This window comes from Andrographis paniculata, unplaced genomic scaffold, assembly GCF_009805555.1.
Source record: "Andrographis paniculata isolate CXL003 unplaced genomic scaffold, ASM980555v1 Contig45END, whole genome shotgun sequence".
NCBI lineage: Eukaryota > Viridiplantae > Streptophyta > Magnoliopsida > Lamiales > Acanthaceae > Andrographis > Andrographis paniculata.
Window position 1 is genome coordinate 967,554 of NW_026137579.1, and position 16,277 is coordinate 983,830.

The 16,277-nt window shown below is 38.5% G+C and overlaps 3 protein-coding genes across 5 annotated transcripts; 2 read left to right on the top strand and 1 right to left on the bottom strand.

Annotated features, from left to right (window-relative positions):
- The first annotated feature begins 293 nt into the window (after nt 1-293).
- LOC127251757 (putative leucine-rich repeat receptor-like serine/threonine-protein kinase At2g24130) lies at nt 294-3,697 on the top strand. Its single transcript, XM_051275613.1, has 2 exons — nt 294-2,945; nt 3,051-3,697. The coding sequence occupies exons 1-2, from the start codon at nt 380-382 to the stop codon at nt 3,458-3,460; spliced, it is 2,976 nt and encodes a 991-aa protein (XP_051131570.1). The 5' UTR covers nt 294-379; the 3' UTR covers nt 3,461-3,697.
- A 2,568-nt stretch (nt 3,698-6,265) lies between these two features.
- On the bottom strand, nt 6,266-11,544 carry LOC127251589 (pentatricopeptide repeat-containing protein At5g16420, mitochondrial). Of its 3 annotated transcripts, none has more exons than XM_051275332.1 (3): nt 11,348-11,544; nt 6,609-8,014; nt 6,266-6,535 (listed from the first exon to the last, which is right to left on the bottom strand). In XM_051275332.1, exons 1-3 carry the CDS (start codon nt 11,355-11,357, stop codon nt 6,512-6,514), a joined length of 1,440 nt encoding a protein of 479 aa, XP_051131289.1. In that variant the 5' UTR covers nt 11,358-11,544; the 3' UTR covers nt 6,266-6,511. The 3 variants fall into 3 exon arrangements, with proteins under 3 accessions (XP_051131289.1, XP_051131290.1, XP_051131288.1); XM_051275333.1 differs by lacking the exon at nt 11,348-11,544 and adding an exon at nt 8,171-9,139; XM_051275331.1 differs by lacking the exons at nt 6,266-6,535; nt 6,609-8,014 and adding an exon at nt 8,034-10,988 and having other exon boundaries at nt 11,348-11,519.
- On the top strand, nt 11,415-16,087 carry LOC127251590 (protein MULTIPOLAR SPINDLE 1). The gene is made up of 11 exons (XM_051275334.1): nt 11,415-11,570; nt 11,709-11,957; nt 12,051-12,108; nt 12,295-12,435; nt 12,579-12,641; nt 13,177-13,256; nt 13,368-13,422; nt 13,999-14,112; nt 14,365-14,551; nt 14,702-14,772; nt 14,883-16,087. Exons 1-11 carry the CDS (start codon nt 11,490-11,492, stop codon nt 15,065-15,067), a joined length of 1,284 nt encoding a protein of 427 aa, XP_051131291.1. The 5' UTR covers nt 11,415-11,489; the 3' UTR covers nt 15,068-16,087.
- The last annotated feature ends 190 nt before the right edge of the window (nt 16,088-16,277 follow it).

The following is a 16,277-nucleotide window of genomic DNA, read 5'->3' on the forward strand; positions in this document are numbered from 1 at the left end:
TAGGCCTAATGACATGTCCACCAAATTAATAAAATAAACCTCACACTTAACAATTAATTAATTTATTTATTTATTTATTAACGTCGTCAGCTATAACTCCCCACGTGTTGAACGTTGATTGTCAACTATCTAAGGCGCCAAAGGTAACCTCCTCCACCCTTCCACAGAAGTTAGGCATCTAAATTAATATTCAAAATTTCATTTTCTGATATATATATATATATACACACATAATACATACGTATGTATATATGTATATATATAGTTTAACAGTGTGTGCTTGCATGGTGCAATCTTGTGCAACATTACAAGCCACAAAACCTCAAATTCATCAAACTCTTGCCATTGTTACCTCCTTAAAAACTTCAAATTCTTTTTGATGGGGTGGTGCAACTTTTCCATGTTTGATCTCATCTTCTCCATTGTAGTTCTCTACGCCGTGCATTCGCGCAACGACGCGCGAATCTTGCACGACGGCCTATCCCTTCTTTCCTTCATGTCGGGGATTACAAACGATCCTCAGAACTCTCTGCTGAGCTGGAGATCATCATATCCTTCCTCTGCTCATAATCTGTCCCAAGTATGCGAATGGTCGGGCGTGGGATGTGATGCCAACAAGAATCGAGTTGTAGAGCTGAACTTGAGCCATAAGTCCCTCCATGGAACCATCTCCCCTGCCCTCTTCAACCTCTCAGAATTACAGATTCTCGACTTATCTGGAAACTTCTTCCAAGGATGGATTCCAGTCGAGATCGGTTCTCTTTCCAACCTCGTAGAGCTCAGCTTATCGACCAATCTTCTCGTGGGAAAAATTCCTGCCGAGTTGGGATTTCTTAAGGAACTTGTGTATCTCAATCTGGGAAGCAATAAGCTGTCTGGTGAAATTCCTACATCACTTTTCTGCAATGGCTCATCTTCCCTGCAATATTTAGACTTGTCGAACAACTCACTAACCGGCGAAATTCCTTTAGATAATGGATGTGATCAGCTCAAAGAGTTGAAGTATCTTCTTCTTTGGTCGAACAGGCTTGTGGGAGAAGTCCCTTTAGCCCTTTCAAATTCTTCAAAACTGGAGTGGCTCGACTTGGAACAGAATCTGCTGACAGGGGAGCTGCCGTATGAGGTTTTCGCTTCCATGTCGCATTTGAAGTTCCTGTACTTGTCCTACAACAACTTCTCAAGCCACAATGGCAACACTGACCTCAACCCCTTTTTTGCATCCTTAGTTAACTCCTCTAACTTGCAAGAAATTGACTTGGCTGGTAATAACCTCGGAGGAGAGTTGCCTTCTATTATTGGCGATCTCTCTGCTCTTGTACAGATTAACCTCGATTCTAATCTTATACACGGTCCAATCCCACCGCAGATTTCCCGGCTTGTCAATCTTACCCTCCTGAATTTGTCTAACAATTTTCTTGATGGCTCTGTACCTTCTGAACTCTGCCAAATGGGGAGGCTGGAGAGGTTAATTTTATCGAATAATTCACTCTCCGGCGACATTCCATCCACCTTATGGAATACGCCTCATTTAGGCCTTCTAGACCTGTCAAAAAACAAACTCTCTGGCACCATCCCTGATAGCTTGTGCGAGATACCGCAGCTGAGGAAGCTTCTGCTCTATGAAAACCAGCTGTTGGGATCCATTCCACAGAGCATAGGAAAATGCAGAAACTTGGAGATTCTTGACCTTTCTCATAACAGGATTTCTGGGGAGATTCCAAATGAAGTTTCTGGTTTGACAGGTCTAACATTGTACCTGAATCTGTCCAGCAATCTCCTGTCTGGGAATATTCTGCTCGAGCTTAGCAAAATGGATATGGTGCTGGCCATTGATCTGTCGTCGAACAATCTGACAGGGCCATTGCCTTCACAGCTTGGGAGTTGCACTGCTCTGGAGAATCTCAACCTGTCGAACAATGCTTTGGAAGGACAGTTTCCTGGATCCATAGGGACCTTGCCTTACCTAAAAGAACTCGATGTCTCCTTCAATATGTTAAGTGGGGAGTTGCCGATATCTCTGCAGGCATCATCATCTCTGAAGGCCATGAACTTTTCCTACAACAACTTTTGTGGGAATGTCAACAATGAGGGTGCTTTTTCATCACTGACAATCAATTCTTTTATCGGAAATGGCAGGCTCTGTGGCTCGGTTAAGGGCCTGCAGAACTGCCACAGAAAGAGGCCGCCTCGTCGCCATTTCTTGATGGCGATTCTCCTGTCATTACTCATTACTCCCATGTTCTGCATAGCAGGATATCCTTTAGTGTTGAGATCAAAGTACAGAAAGGAACAGCTGCCTGTTTCGAAAGGCAAGGACATTGTAGACGAAGAAGAAGCAAGATCCGAGGAGATAAAGTATCCAAGGATTTCCCGGAGACAGCTGATCCAAGCTACTGGAGGATTCAGTGGTTCGAGCCTAGTGGGATCCGGCAGATTTGGCCATGTCTACAAGGGAATTCTTCAGGACAACACAAAGATAGCTGTTAAAGTTATCAATTCCAAAGCAGCAGGAGAAATCGCAGGGAGTTTCAAGAGGGAGTGCCAGGTTTTGAAGAGGACTAGGCACAGGAATCTAATCAGGATAATAACTACCTGCAGCAGGCCTGATTTTAAGGCCTTGGTTCTTCCATTGATGCAGAATGGAAGCCTTGAGAATCATCTGTATCCAAGCCATGGTTCAAAACACGGGTTGGATCTCATGCAGCTTGTGAGCATTTGCAGCGATGTAGCCGAAGGGATGGCCTATCTGCACCACCATGCCCCTGTCAAGGTAGTGCATTGTGATCTCAAACCGAGCAACATTCTTCTTGATGATGATATGACTGCCCTGGTCACTGACTTCGGCATTGCAAGACTGGTTAAAGGTGCTGATCCTGTCGATGAGTCCGGATCCTACGACTCTACAGATGGTCTCCTATGTGGCTCAGTTGGCTATATTGCCCCTGGTATGTAATTAAAATCCCTTTCTGAATAATATCCTACTTCACATTTAGTAACAGCTACTAACAATGATAATATATTTCCTGATAAATTCGATGTTTTGGTGGCAGAATATGGAATGGGAAAGCATGCTTCAACACAAGGAGATGTTTATAGCTACGGGGTTCTTATACTGGAGATCGTGACAGGGAAACGCCCCACAGACATACTTTTCCAAGAAGGTTCTAACATGCACGAATGGATTAGGAGTCGGTACCCAAACCGGCTAGAGACAATTATGGAAGAAGCCATGGAGAGATGTGCACCGCGTGCAACAATGGCCCCATGTGACAAGAAGATATGGCGCGATGTGATCCTAGAACTTATAGAAATAGGCCTAATCTGCACACAGCACAACCCTGCCATTAGGCCAACTATGCTTGACATTGCTGGCGAAATCAGCCTTTTGAAGCAGTATCTTTGCAGCCCTTCAACTTTAGCTACCGAGCAAACACAAACGAACTGCGATATTCTTTTATGAATAGAAAATCTACATTTTCTGATGCATCTATCATCAAGTTTCTGCCATTTTTCAGTGAGTCCTTAAGGTTGTCGATAAGTAGAGTCACAGTCTATGTTTTCTAATCTGACAATGGCAGAAGGTTGATGCTACTATGAAATTCTTTAACTCTGATGATATTTATTCATCCAGACAATCAAGAACACTGAACTAAATCATTCTTTGAGTCTACCATTAAGTTAAAACTTAAAAATGTTTTGTTTCATATGCATTCTAGTGGGAAGGTTGGAACTACCCAACTTACTCCTAAATCTGGCTGATATGCTGCACTTAAAAGAACTTTTCATGATTTTGTTATCCAGACTAAATTATTACATATCCTTTTGTAGTGCATTTGAAGATTGTCCTGATATCATCTATAGGTCTGTCTACTAGTGATCCTTACAAAATCTGGTCCTTGCATTGGACCTTCTGGTGTTTAAAATATTTATGCACTTTCTGCCTGCAGGACCACTTGCCACTTATATCTAGTGTGTGTGTGTAATAATAAATAAATATAGATATGTATGTATACAAATACTTGATGAAGATTTTTCTGTATTGATTGGTACAATGAGCTAGTTGAGAATCTAATCACCATTGATGCCTAACTTGTTCTAAGTTCTGTTTCAAGTTCATCCCCCCTTCCTAACAGCAACAACCACTCAAGTTATTGTGGGCCAAGGATTTGAAATAAGGGAAGCACCATAGAGTCGATATCTACATGTGTCTGCAGATATTATCTTAAACATACAAACGTTTGATTGGAAATCAAAAAAATATAGATAAATATACAGTTTCATAGAAGCAGGAGAACATGAGAAGGAAAAAAGTGTTGGTAATTATAGCGTAATTTGATTTATTCGAAGCCTTGAGACGTTCAGACTAGGCAAACACCGGGATGGGACATGTGGAGCGGGTAACTAGTATTGCCGTTCTAGCTTACAAAGATTTATAATAAAAATGATAAATATTGGAAATAGTGTGTGGCATGACTATGACTAAGGTAGTGTTCGTGTTGTGAAAATTGTGCTTGTCCCCACCTAAGGAAGGATCATCTTCTGAAAATTTTTGTTTCATTTTATATTAACAAAAAACAAAAAGAATTGAGAAAATAAAATTCGGGCAAGAATTTACGTCCTTACACGTTTTTAATCTTTGACTTCTATTCTACTCAGAATTTTCTTTTATACCAAAAATTGAACTGTTCTTTGTCTTATTTCTTATACAAATTTCTAATACCCATGAAAAGACGTAAGGTAGAGTTATTATATTTGGAAAGCCTGTTTATTGTGATTCAAAGAACTATCCAATCAACACTAATCCCCAACAAGAAGTAGTACTAGAGTTTGGGAATACTTATCTTCAATTTCCGTACATGTATGGAATGTTATGCTTGTAGAAAGATCTTGGATGGTGACATGTTCTTTCTCTACAGTTTCTTGTTGTTGACTTCTGTAAAAGCCAACCCCATAAAGAGCACCTTAAGTCAACACGGATGAAATACATGACCCATTGACCTCATTTGTGTGCAATCTTCAGCCATAAGTCATACTTCAAAATATGTTAATGTTCGAATTTCTATTTATTATTATTTTCCTAATTTATGCATATAAGTAGTATATACACAGACAACACAATTCTCAAAATGAATAATTATTTTCATGCCGTGAAAAACAAGAAATTAGGAACAATAATGGGATTGCTATCATCAATCTACCTTTTTTCCCAGAGTTGTGTTCTTTTATGGTTTCCTCAGCAGTTCTTGCAAAGTGGAACTGATGACTGCCACTTGCATCTCAGGTTGATCCTAAAATATGGACAGCTTCTAAGGCAAAATTAATGTCTGGTAACATACCAAACAGATTTCCGCATAACAATGTCAACTAACTTTTGTATCCTTTTTCTCTGTTGACCTTATTACTACTTTATTCTTAATAGAACCTTTTCAAGGTAGATTCATAGTAAAATGATTGCACACATTAATGTCAGACTTGATATATACATGTGTACGTATATCTATGGTGTTAACTAAACCAAAATTATGGCTAACTAGATACTTTCCTAACATTGATCTTCATTTTACATTTGTTGAAGTTATAGATGGATACAGAGGTTGGGATAATTACTCAAGGCTGACTTCTAAAAAGCAACTCCGTGAAGATAAATACTATCTATTAAGACAGATCACTTAAAATCAAGTAGGTAAATGAACACTTAATGCTAAGAGTTAGGTTCTCTCTTGTGTTACTCTTTTACAAGTTTTCGACAAGGCATTGTTTCTAGTGGTTCAACGCTAATGGAAGATTTTCTCCATGTCTAACTACATTCGTCTCGTATATTTGAAATTGTTAGAAATAGAGTTTAAGCTACAAACTTTGTGCATGTCGACTTTAAAAGTAAAACTAACCTGCAGCCTGATGGTATCCTCAGCGTTTGGTTGCTAAATCCAAATGGCCCTTCAATACTCGTGTAGAAAATAAATAACCAAACAAAAGGAAGTGATTGTTTAATGAAAGTGAGATATGTAAGGAGGAAGACTTTTACACCTCCTTTTTATCGTGTTTTTCATATTCATGCCATGGGGCTCTTTTATGAAACATGAAGTATATAGAAAAAGAAATTTTTGGATCAGCATATAAAGAAGACAGTAAAAACAACCATTGTTCGACATAATTTTGTATATTTGATAGACAGATCTAAGTTTCGCATCGGTCCAGCAGCTGAGCATGACTTATTTTTTAAAGTCTAACGGAAGAAAGGTTGAGACACATTGCAGCATTGATAGACAGTCATCAAATAATTCATTTAGAAAGAAAAGAGTGGTATCAAGCTAAACGTATGTTCCTCTTCTAAGTATATCAAAAATTGAAAACAATTGATTCAACTGTTACAATCATTACAAGGGAGTAGTTTCTCTATACATAGATCACATATTGGTAAGGTTGAATATACATTCTATACAATAGACTGCAAGACTTCATCACATAGACACAATTTGTAGTACCTGGTGGCGTGTGTCTTTATGCTTGTTCATAGCCAAAAGTAAAGCATTGCCTGCATTGAATGTCAAACATCAATAAAAACATGCAAAAGATAGACAGCTTGGAGAAGAAGATATACTACATACCTCAGGGAGAGAGGAGGATCGGTCCTCTTGCACAGGGGGCTTTTGATCCTTTCTCTGGCTCCTAACATCAGCGCGTAATAAATCTAGTTTTCTATTGATTTCTTTAAGCAGTTTCAACTCTTCCTCTTTGCGAGTGAATTGAGCCAGTCTCTTGGCAGCCTCATGTATCACTGAGGCCAGGTTTGATTGGCTTGAACTGCCCTCGGGTTCAGCAATGCCTGTGGTAGATTCTTGTTTAGCACAATCAATGGCCTCGGGTGGTTCACCAATGCTTGTGGAAGGTTCTCGCACAGCACGGTCAATAGCAGCAATATTGCTCGGTTTACACAAGTGCTTCTCATCATGAGTGGATTGGAACAGTTTCTTCAACCAGTCATGCTCCTCTTTAGCGTAAAGCTTGACAGCTTCCGGGTGGACAACCTCTTTGCTTCCATGTGTCTCAGAATCTCGACAGGCTTTCTTCATTTTGAGATCAACTGGCGATGGCTGTCTACACGTGCTGCAGCTCTCGTCAGCTTGTGGAACTTCAAAAACATCATGAATGCTCGGCGAACCATGACCATCAGCAGCCCCACCATCTTTTGATGAATTTGCAGGACAAATGTTCTGCTCAGTTTCATCTGAAATGGCTGCTCTCTTCGATGTACTCGGATCACCAAAATTTAGCCCGGAAGGAAGCGACGGAGGAGACCTGGTTTCATTCCTCGAGCTGTCTGCATCGTCATCCCCAGTTAACTTTTTCACTCGTACACTCAATTTCTTTATCTTCTCACCATAAGAATCAATGTTTCCGTGAGTCGAACTATCAGCCTTCTTTTCCAGTTCCAAGGACAAGTTTGTTTCCTGGCCTTTTGGAGGAAGTCCCTCCTTTTTACCAGAAATCTTTTCCTTTTTCGGAGAAGTGCTTGGTGTGTCAGCCATAGTCTTTTTATACTTGACAAGCATAGGTTCAGAAAATCTCCTTTGCAAGCCGCCATGAAACCCCTTATTATCTCCCGATGGGGTTTCATTCCTCAAACGGGCATCAGGAGATTTCAAGTCATTTCCATCGGAGTCATCCTCAACATCCAAACCCATGCTTAACAATTTCGACCTATAAGTTTGGACTTGGTAGTCCAATGCAGCCACCTCCATATCTCTTTCTTGGATGATATCTTCAATTACGGCAACAGATTCCTCTGCGTGGCACATTCTCTCCTCAGCCAGCCTCTTGTATTGCTCTGCTTCCATTTTTACAGCAGCCTTCTCACCCTGCAGACGCAGTATCACAGACAATGCTTCGCTAGCCGCTGTGGCAGAGGCTTCTCTTTCGGCATCCAATTCACTGTAAAGCTTCTGCAGAAGCTCTTGCTGGTTGCAGAGCGCTTCCTTCAGAGCCCGTATCTCAGCTTCGGACATCACCATGCCTTGAACAGCCATAGCATGATTAAATTTTTTTTTTGGAAAATGTGTAAGAAATTTTGTACAAAAGAAACAAACCCTAGAATGTCTTCCATATTTAGGAAATGCTAAAATCAATGAAATTATCAGTGATCACCAGCATTAAAAGAAACTATTCTTACCTGTTCCCTGCAGAGAAGAAAGGATCAGAACTATTCCTGCCGGTCAGGCATTTAATCGAATAATTGGGTAGACTGTATAAACCTCAAACCCAATTCAAATCCTGCTCGCAGTATTTTCTCAAAAATTCATGACGGAACGAGGAAAAAAGGTTCCCAAACTTGACCCTCAATTACAGCTGACGGATTCACAAGGATGCAAATAACAAACAAAAAATAAAACTAGAAAAGAATGAAATCCTTCAACAATAACAATTAAGGGTTCTAAAAATGGAAATGCTTTCTTGTTTATTATTTATTGCTTGAAGAAACAGGATTTTCCTTTGCACAAGAATCAAGCAGAAGACAATTGAATTCATGTATATATACACGTATCATTGAATGTTTACAAAGACATAGGCAGGATGAATTATGATGCAACAAAATTCTGAAAATTTGAAAAGAATGATATTAGAACGTTGCTCCATCCTGCCTAAAACCAGCAGCACCCTATAACAACACAAATTTATATCATTTAGTATAATATTTTCTAATCCCCAGAAGAATCATTGGAGAGGAGACAAAAAAGCCGTTAATGTATTGTCATTTGTCTGGATGAGGATAGGCTTGTCTAGCTATTATTAGTTAATATAGATTAAACATTCAAATTAAAATTATATAATTTTATCAAATAAATTTATATTCCAATCGATTGTCCAGATGCAATCCTTTGATCTTATACGATTTAAAGTTACAAATACAAACCACTATATTTTAAAGAATGAATCTTACAAAAGCATTTTACAAGACGATTTCACAGCATTCAAAAATTTCATTGGATCAGCTTTGATAATATATTTTCTAAATAAAAAAATTACTTTAAATCTAAGGTAATCTTACAGAAAATCCCATGAGTGTTTCTATCACTTCACAAATTCACCAAATTCACCGGTAACCTTCAGGATAAAGTTCCGTACAAACACAATCCAACCTAAGCAGTTTTTGCCGCCAAGATCCCTTCCAAAGTAATCCCTATATTAGCGCTGTTGGTCATGAATTTCTTCAACAATATCCTCCAAACATCAGATTTGATTTCCAGTTTATTCGATACAGCAATGCTAAGTACATCCGAAATACCTGCTTCTAATCCAGAATCACAAAGCCCTTCAATTAATATACCAAGTGTTGAATCATTAGGAGTGCAGCCTTGATCCATCATCTCCTTCAAAACTCTGATCCCTTCCCCTGCATAGCCTGCTTTGCAGAATCCTCTAATCAGCACATTGTAGCTGACGGCATTGGGAACACATCCACTTTCGACCATATCGTCCCATAACCTCCCCGCCTCGTATAACTCCCCTTTCTCGCACATTCCTGCAATAAGTGTGTTATATGTCAAAGCACTCGGAATAGTGCCCCTCTCAAACTCATCGAACAATTTCCTCGCCTCCCAAACCTTCCCTTCCTTGCATAGCCAATATATAAGTGTGCTCGATATGGCATTATCTGGAGTACAGTTCTTTAGCAACAGCAATCTCCACAGGCCACATGCTTCATCGACTTTCCCATCCCAGCAGAGGGCATCAATCACCTTACAACATAATGCTGAGCTCGGTACATACTTCTTATCGAGCATATCACCAATCATATTCACTGCCTCTCCAGATTTTCTTTCTCTGCATAATGCCTCAATCATCACACTATATGTAATATCATTAGGCGAAACTCCATTTTCCTCCATCTCATCCATCACTTTTGTGGCTTTAACAAATTGGCCCAGCTTGCAATACCCATCCATCAGAACAGTGTAAGTTGTAGCATCCGGTAACCAACTTCGGTCCAAGATCTCATCAAACACTCTCTTTGCCCCTTCCATGTGACCTCGATCAGCATATCCGGCCATGAGGGTTGTGTAACTCACCACATTCGGAATCAACCCCATACCAGGAATTTCATCCAACAACTTGCGGGCACCCTCCAAGTCACCCTTTTTACACAAAGCTTTTAGTAATATATTACAAGTAAACACGTTGGGCACAACTTGGAACCTCTTCTGACTGTTCTTGAACATAAGGTAAACGGAATCATACATTTTATTCTGAACCAAGGCATTGAGTAAACAGTTGAATGAGCGAACTGACCGCTGAAGACCAAAATCATTGATTCGAAGAAACATTTTGATTGCCTCTTTAGGTTTGCTAGCAAGACCATAGTTTCGAATGAGAGTTATGAACGTATTCTCACCGCACTTGATTTTTGAAACACGCAACTCATTCAAGATAGATTCGATTGGTCCAAATGCACGCCAGCGGCAGAGCTTGAGAATCATAGAATGGTAGGTTTCATATGTATGGTGGAAACCAGGCTGGTAATTACCGGCATAGTGGAAAATTTGGAGAGCAAGATCTAAATTTTGCTGTTGGGAGATGATGAGGCGAAGCCGCTTGGGGGTGAGTTCTTTGGGCCATGGTTTAATTGGGGGTGTGACAGTGTAAGACTTGAGAAGTTGGAATTTTGGTATAGAGGAGACTTGGTTGGGATCAACAGAGCTGGGAAGTGTGGTGAATGAGAGCTTGATGGAGGCAATCCAGTGGAAGGGTTGAATTTTCTGTTGAAGAGACAACATGGTGATGACACCAAGCAGTAATTGGAGAGGGAAATGGATATTATTATTCAAGGCAACCTAAGAAAATTTCTACCCTTTTCTCAAGAAAGCCCTTGAAACTCTACTAGCTTCAACTCAAAAACAAATTAGCACGAAGAAAGACTACTGATGGTAACCACTGAAACCCTTCTTCTCCCAATTACAAGAGATGGAAATCCAACATAAAATGTAAAAACTCTGCATCAAAACAAACACTTAAATAAGCACACCTGCTATAATGATTCGCTGTGCAAGTAATATCTTTTCTCAGACATAAAGGCTTTCAAGGTTGCATATTATCATTATACATGCGCCTAACAACGTTTAAAACTCCAACTGTTCCTCAATGCCATGTTTACGACACAGCTGCATTAGGTTTCTTAGTGGAGCAATTTGGACCGGAGCATTTGGCAGCAAAAAAAAAAAAAAAGTGACGGAAACGAAAAGGGATAAATACGGCTACAAATTTCGAGACAATTTCCTCAGAGCATCATTAGCGATAATCTTAAATTCCAATTGCAACTACATGTAAACTAATTCAAACACTTGGTAGTTACCAGATATCATGTCAATACGTTCGATTCTGCCGTATTGGAGAATAAGAGCTCCAAGCCCCACTGCGGAGTCTCATACTCTTAATTCCTGTAGCGGCGATCCATCAACTGTCGTCAAAACAGACTCAGAAGGTCTTCAAACGACATGATATACAACCCTTGCTGTAGTCTTGTACCAATTCGAGTGGAGGCTGAAGAAGCCCAGCCACCATGGCTGGATGGTGAGGTAAAATTTACTAAAATAAATAGCAATGATCAGAAAATAGTCCTAAAAGCCCAACTGAATTAAAATATAGGCCCAATATTAGGAGCCTATTTTTTTGCCTACGACACCGCTCCCTATAAATATTGTACCGGAACGCAGGAAAGGCGTCGGTTCCCGCGCACAAAATCTAGCTCTGAAGAAATGTCGAGTTTGGAAAAGCAAGTAAACAGCGACTTGGATCCATCTCGCCAGCTCGCTATGGCAATGGCGGTTGTTGAATCTAGCTGCTATCCTAAGCTTGCTCTTCCTCCTCCTCCACCACTACCACCACCACCACCACCACTTGCCTCTGCCACTAACAACGACTCTGATGCCGGCAAATCAGATGTCATAAAATGGAAACTAAAGGTTTTCTGGCGCTATGTATGAGCTCATTCAATTTCCTATGTCTTTTTTTCGTATTTAGATGGTAATTTTGGATTTTTTTTTTGGTAAGTTTAGGCCAAGTGGCGCAAGAAAGAAAACCTTAGACTTAAGGAATGTCTCAAAATTGCTGAAGGTAATCTCCTCGTTTCCTTTCTCACACATGATTGCAATTGATGAATCTGATTATGTGAACTTTTATTTTTACTTTTTAAGTGGTTTTGGTATTTTGATTTGTGATGTTTTCAAACGCGCATTGACTAGTTAAAACATGCATGCAATAGCATGCATAATTTTTAATATTTCTTATTTCTTGCATCAGATGGTATGAATCAGGATGTATTTCCGCAAAACATGTCGTGCAAATGCTATTTATTTGATAATTTGGGGCAGCTAAGCCCTAAGAACGAACCAGATCAGAAGAGGTTTGATGACGTGCTCCGACGGAGATTTCTCAGACAAGGTTTCCTCCATACTTTAATATTCTAATTTATTTCACTACACTGATGTATACTGATGTTCCTTTAGGGAAATTTCTTGTTCTTCCCGTGCTTCTGTAATGCTTCTTCTGTGTGACTAAATTAATTTGTTGCTTTAATGTTGAAGTTAGATTAAGTGAGAGAAAGAGGCGGAGACCTGAAGGCTCCTTCAGGGGATTGGCGAATTTAGGTGAATCTGCCTTTTGGTTTGCAATTTGTGTGTATACATTTTAAACTGAGCTTGTTGTAACAGGAAAATATATAAATAAGTAAAATATAGTTGTTTATAGTACAAAAGAAGTGACGATGAAAATAGTTTCTCTGATGATGGCTAAACAATAGCAATATTTCAATATCAGACTTGTAAGAGACATGGAAAGGTGTTAGTATACATGGATTTTGACATTTTATTGGTTTGATAAGAATTAAAATGGAGTGGATGTATGTGTGGTACCATTTTGTCCATCTATATTCAAGTCATCCTGTGACTTGTATGCCAAATGAGTAAATATTTAGCAACCTCACTCCATAATACTATTGATTTATCATCAATAAACATGCCAATATTTTCTGGTCAGACGAGAAGATGATTACAATTATTTCCAGTGGTCATATTGTGGTTTATAGCATTTACCAGTGAACAAGTCGACCTATTTAGATGATAGTTGACATTAGATTCATTCTTTAATCACATTTTTATTGTTTTGTTACTACTGTGGTTGCAGAAAGTGCTAATGAAATGGAGCAACTGAAAGCTTCTGTGGATTTTCTTGTGGAGCTTTGTGATACAGTTTCTCCTACTGCAGTGTGTTATTCTACCCTGCCCGTCTTCAAGAGTTGCATTATTATGGCATTGGTGATTATTATCTAATTGCCTTCTCTTTATGGGACTTTTGTCACTTCTGTATGCTTTCAGGTAGATGAGGGTTATTTCAAGAATTGGTCACACCAGGCTGTTGACTTCATTCTTGGTACCAAATCAAGCTGAATTATCTAATAATATTTTGAATACAAACTGGACTGTCAAAACCTTCGTGAATAAACTATTTAATTTGTGCTGTAAATTAACATACAATTGAAGGTTATATTACTAAGACTCAATACATTTTCTAGCATACCAAAGTGATAGAGAATTCATATTGGGATGTGTCAAGAATCCAGAATTTTCTTCCATGATTAGAGAAGATTAATTGATATTTTCTTGCATCAAATCAAGTGAGTTTAAAGAAAGGCAATGCATAAAGTAGATGTTTTTAAATGGTTCCAACATACTTTATAGATAGTGCAAATTTCATTTTTACTGTTCAGTAAAAGAAAATTTAAGTTTTTCATCAGGATTGAAGGCTTTTAGTCACACTTTGTTTGTTTTGACCATTGGATGCTATATGCTTCAAAAGTTGCTAAAGTATTGTTAAAAGTAAAAGGTATCAATGATTGTTTGTTTTATCACACCATAGGTTCCAGGACAAATATCCTTTTTTTTATGTCATGTTTTATTGGAATTATGACTATTATTTGTTTTAACTCATTATTTTGTTTATATGAAGCAACATTAAATGGACTATCAAGCACTGGAAATCTGGATGAGAAGACTGAGAGCATTGTGAGTAGCTTAATTATCCGTTTGGTGCGTAGGATGTGCTCTGGAACAGAAGGAGATGGTTAGTCCTTGTTTATGTATGTTCTTTTTTCTTTCCATGCCTTTGGTGTATGTAGGTACATCTTTTCTTTTGTTTTTATTCTACATGCACTACAGTTGTAATAAGATACTATTCAATACCCTCCATTCGGAGCGGAAGCAATTATATCCTTTCCATTGCTGCATGATGTTAGTTTATAAATCTCAATTTTTTTCTTAGCTGTTTATCTATGTTTTTCTCGTGTTCCTTTTTAATTTATTATTTTATTTTCAGAAATAACTAAGAATACCATCCAGTTTTATGTTCAGCACCCGATGCGCAAACTTGGAATAGATCCATATATCGGTCAGCGAGTGATCCTTGCGGTTTCTGAGAGAATTTCCATGGCAGCAGAAAGTTTACTCTTCATGGATCCATTTGATGTTTCCTTTCCCAGAATGAACAACTGCATGTATGCAATGTAAGTTTTAATTTGTTTTGAATTATGGCAGTCCAAATCAATTGATTGCTTTCTTAGAACTTGAATGATAAATTATATTTAGCTTACCATGTCTGGCAACTAAGAAGCTATATCTTTATCAACATCAATCCATATGCATGTAAACTGCAGGATTCAGCTGATCGAATTTCTGATTTCAGATTACATCCAATCTTGGTCGACTCTTGAAGACTTTGATTTGAGTATGTGTTTCATCATCGCCTGTAAACAGCAATGATCATGTTCTACTTTAATATTTAGTTTTTCCATCCAATTCTCACAGTCCTAGTTATTTGCTCATGATGTCATGTAGAGCTCCTCCAAGAGTGGTTGTTTTCTGTCTTCCGTGCTCGAAAATCTCTGGAGCTCTTGGAGAACAGGAACACACTATACATGCTATACATGGATCGCCTAGTGGGCGAATTGACTCGGCAGCTGGGTCAAGCTTCCTTTCTTCAGAAGCTACAACCTGATATTCTTTCTAAACTGTTTGCATGATCACCGACTATTTAGAGGATTCATAAGCACCCTACCATATCTATTCTCAGCATACGTGCACATAAGGAAAGAAGGAGACGAATGAGGTGTTTTCTTTTCTGGTAAGCTCTACATACATATGCTTAGAATCAGTATTAGTGTGCATCAACTCCCTTACAGATTTAACTGTGGAAAGGCTACAAATTGCTTGCAAGCTCCTGCAAAGTTGCTAATTTAGCCACATATGCGTGTGTTTATTTAATCAAAATTTAAACTTGTTTACCAGATTTTTACTCACGCCGGGAGCTGGAAAAGCAATCACCAAAAAATAATGTGCATCGCAGGTTAGCGCCGCAAATTTATCATACATATTAAGCATAGAATTCAAACTTAAAACTCCATGGAATTTTCGATTCCTCTTATTATACTATCATATCACTCTTAATGCATCCAATTTCACCAACATAACAAGCAAGAATGAACAACTTATCCTATCATGACTATACTACATCAATCTAAAAGATTATCTTCCTAGCAACTGTATTCAAAAAATATTTCTTTGCTATGTTCAATAGCAATATTTACTTTCAATTGCTTATTAAAGAATATGCTATTGATAATCTATTGGTGGGATGGGTTTCGTTTTATTTTCTTTGGGATGATAAATTCCTTACTTAACTAAGTGGGTAGAGTATTGCTTTCATACTGCAGGAGTCATTGGTTATTATTTTTAGTTTCTATCTTACTATACTTTAGTAAATATAAATTTATATTTTATTTTCAGGAAAAGATATAAATGATGGGTTTACTTTTGCATCAGAACTTACAATATGGAGACTGTGTACATCATGATTCATGTGTATCTAGTCCAAACGTTTTATCCAAGGTTATGATAATGGTGTTTTGGTTACGAGTCATTATAGCTTCCTAGGTTTCGTGTGGGCTATCTAATTACACCACTCTATCCTAAAAGTAAACCTGGAGGAAGGTAGGAAACCTTACATTCGTATAAGAGAAGGTTGCAAGGAAAAAGAGACTCATCCCTCAACTCCATCCATCCTCAAATAGTGTGTAATAAACATACTAGTTTGTTAATTCATAAAGATCTATCCCTTCCTTATTCAACTATCACATAAATGAGCTATCATCCGCCAATCTTCTATAACCTGTGCTTCACAATAACAGCCTCAACGCCATTATGGTTGTTGTTGTTGATGTTATTGTCCAATTT

Bases quoted from the DNA above. Each gene is read 5' to 3' on its own strand.
- LOC127251757 (XM_051275613.1), top strand. From the start codon at position 380: ATGGGGTGGTGCAACTTTTCCATGTTTGATCTCATCTTCTCCATTGTA. The intron at 2,946-3,050 runs GTATGTAATTAA...TTTTGGTGGCAG, and splicing joins AGTTGGCTATATTGCCCCTG to AATATGGAATGGGAAAGCAT.
- LOC127251589 (XM_051275331.1), bottom strand. From the start codon at position 10,772: ATGTTGTCTCTTCAACAGAAAATTCAACCCTTCCACTGGATTGCCTCC.
- LOC127251590 (XM_051275334.1), top strand. From the start codon at position 11,490: ATGATATACAACCCTTGCTGTAGTCTTGTACCAATTCGAGTGGAGGCT. The intron at 13,257-13,367 runs GTGTGTTATTCT...GTATGCTTTCAG, and splicing joins ATACAGTTTCTCCTACTGCA to GTAGATGAGGGTTATTTCAA. The intron at 14,773-14,882 runs GTATGTGTTTCA...GATGTCATGTAG, and splicing joins TCTTGAAGACTTTGATTTGA to AGCTCCTCCAAGAGTGGTTG.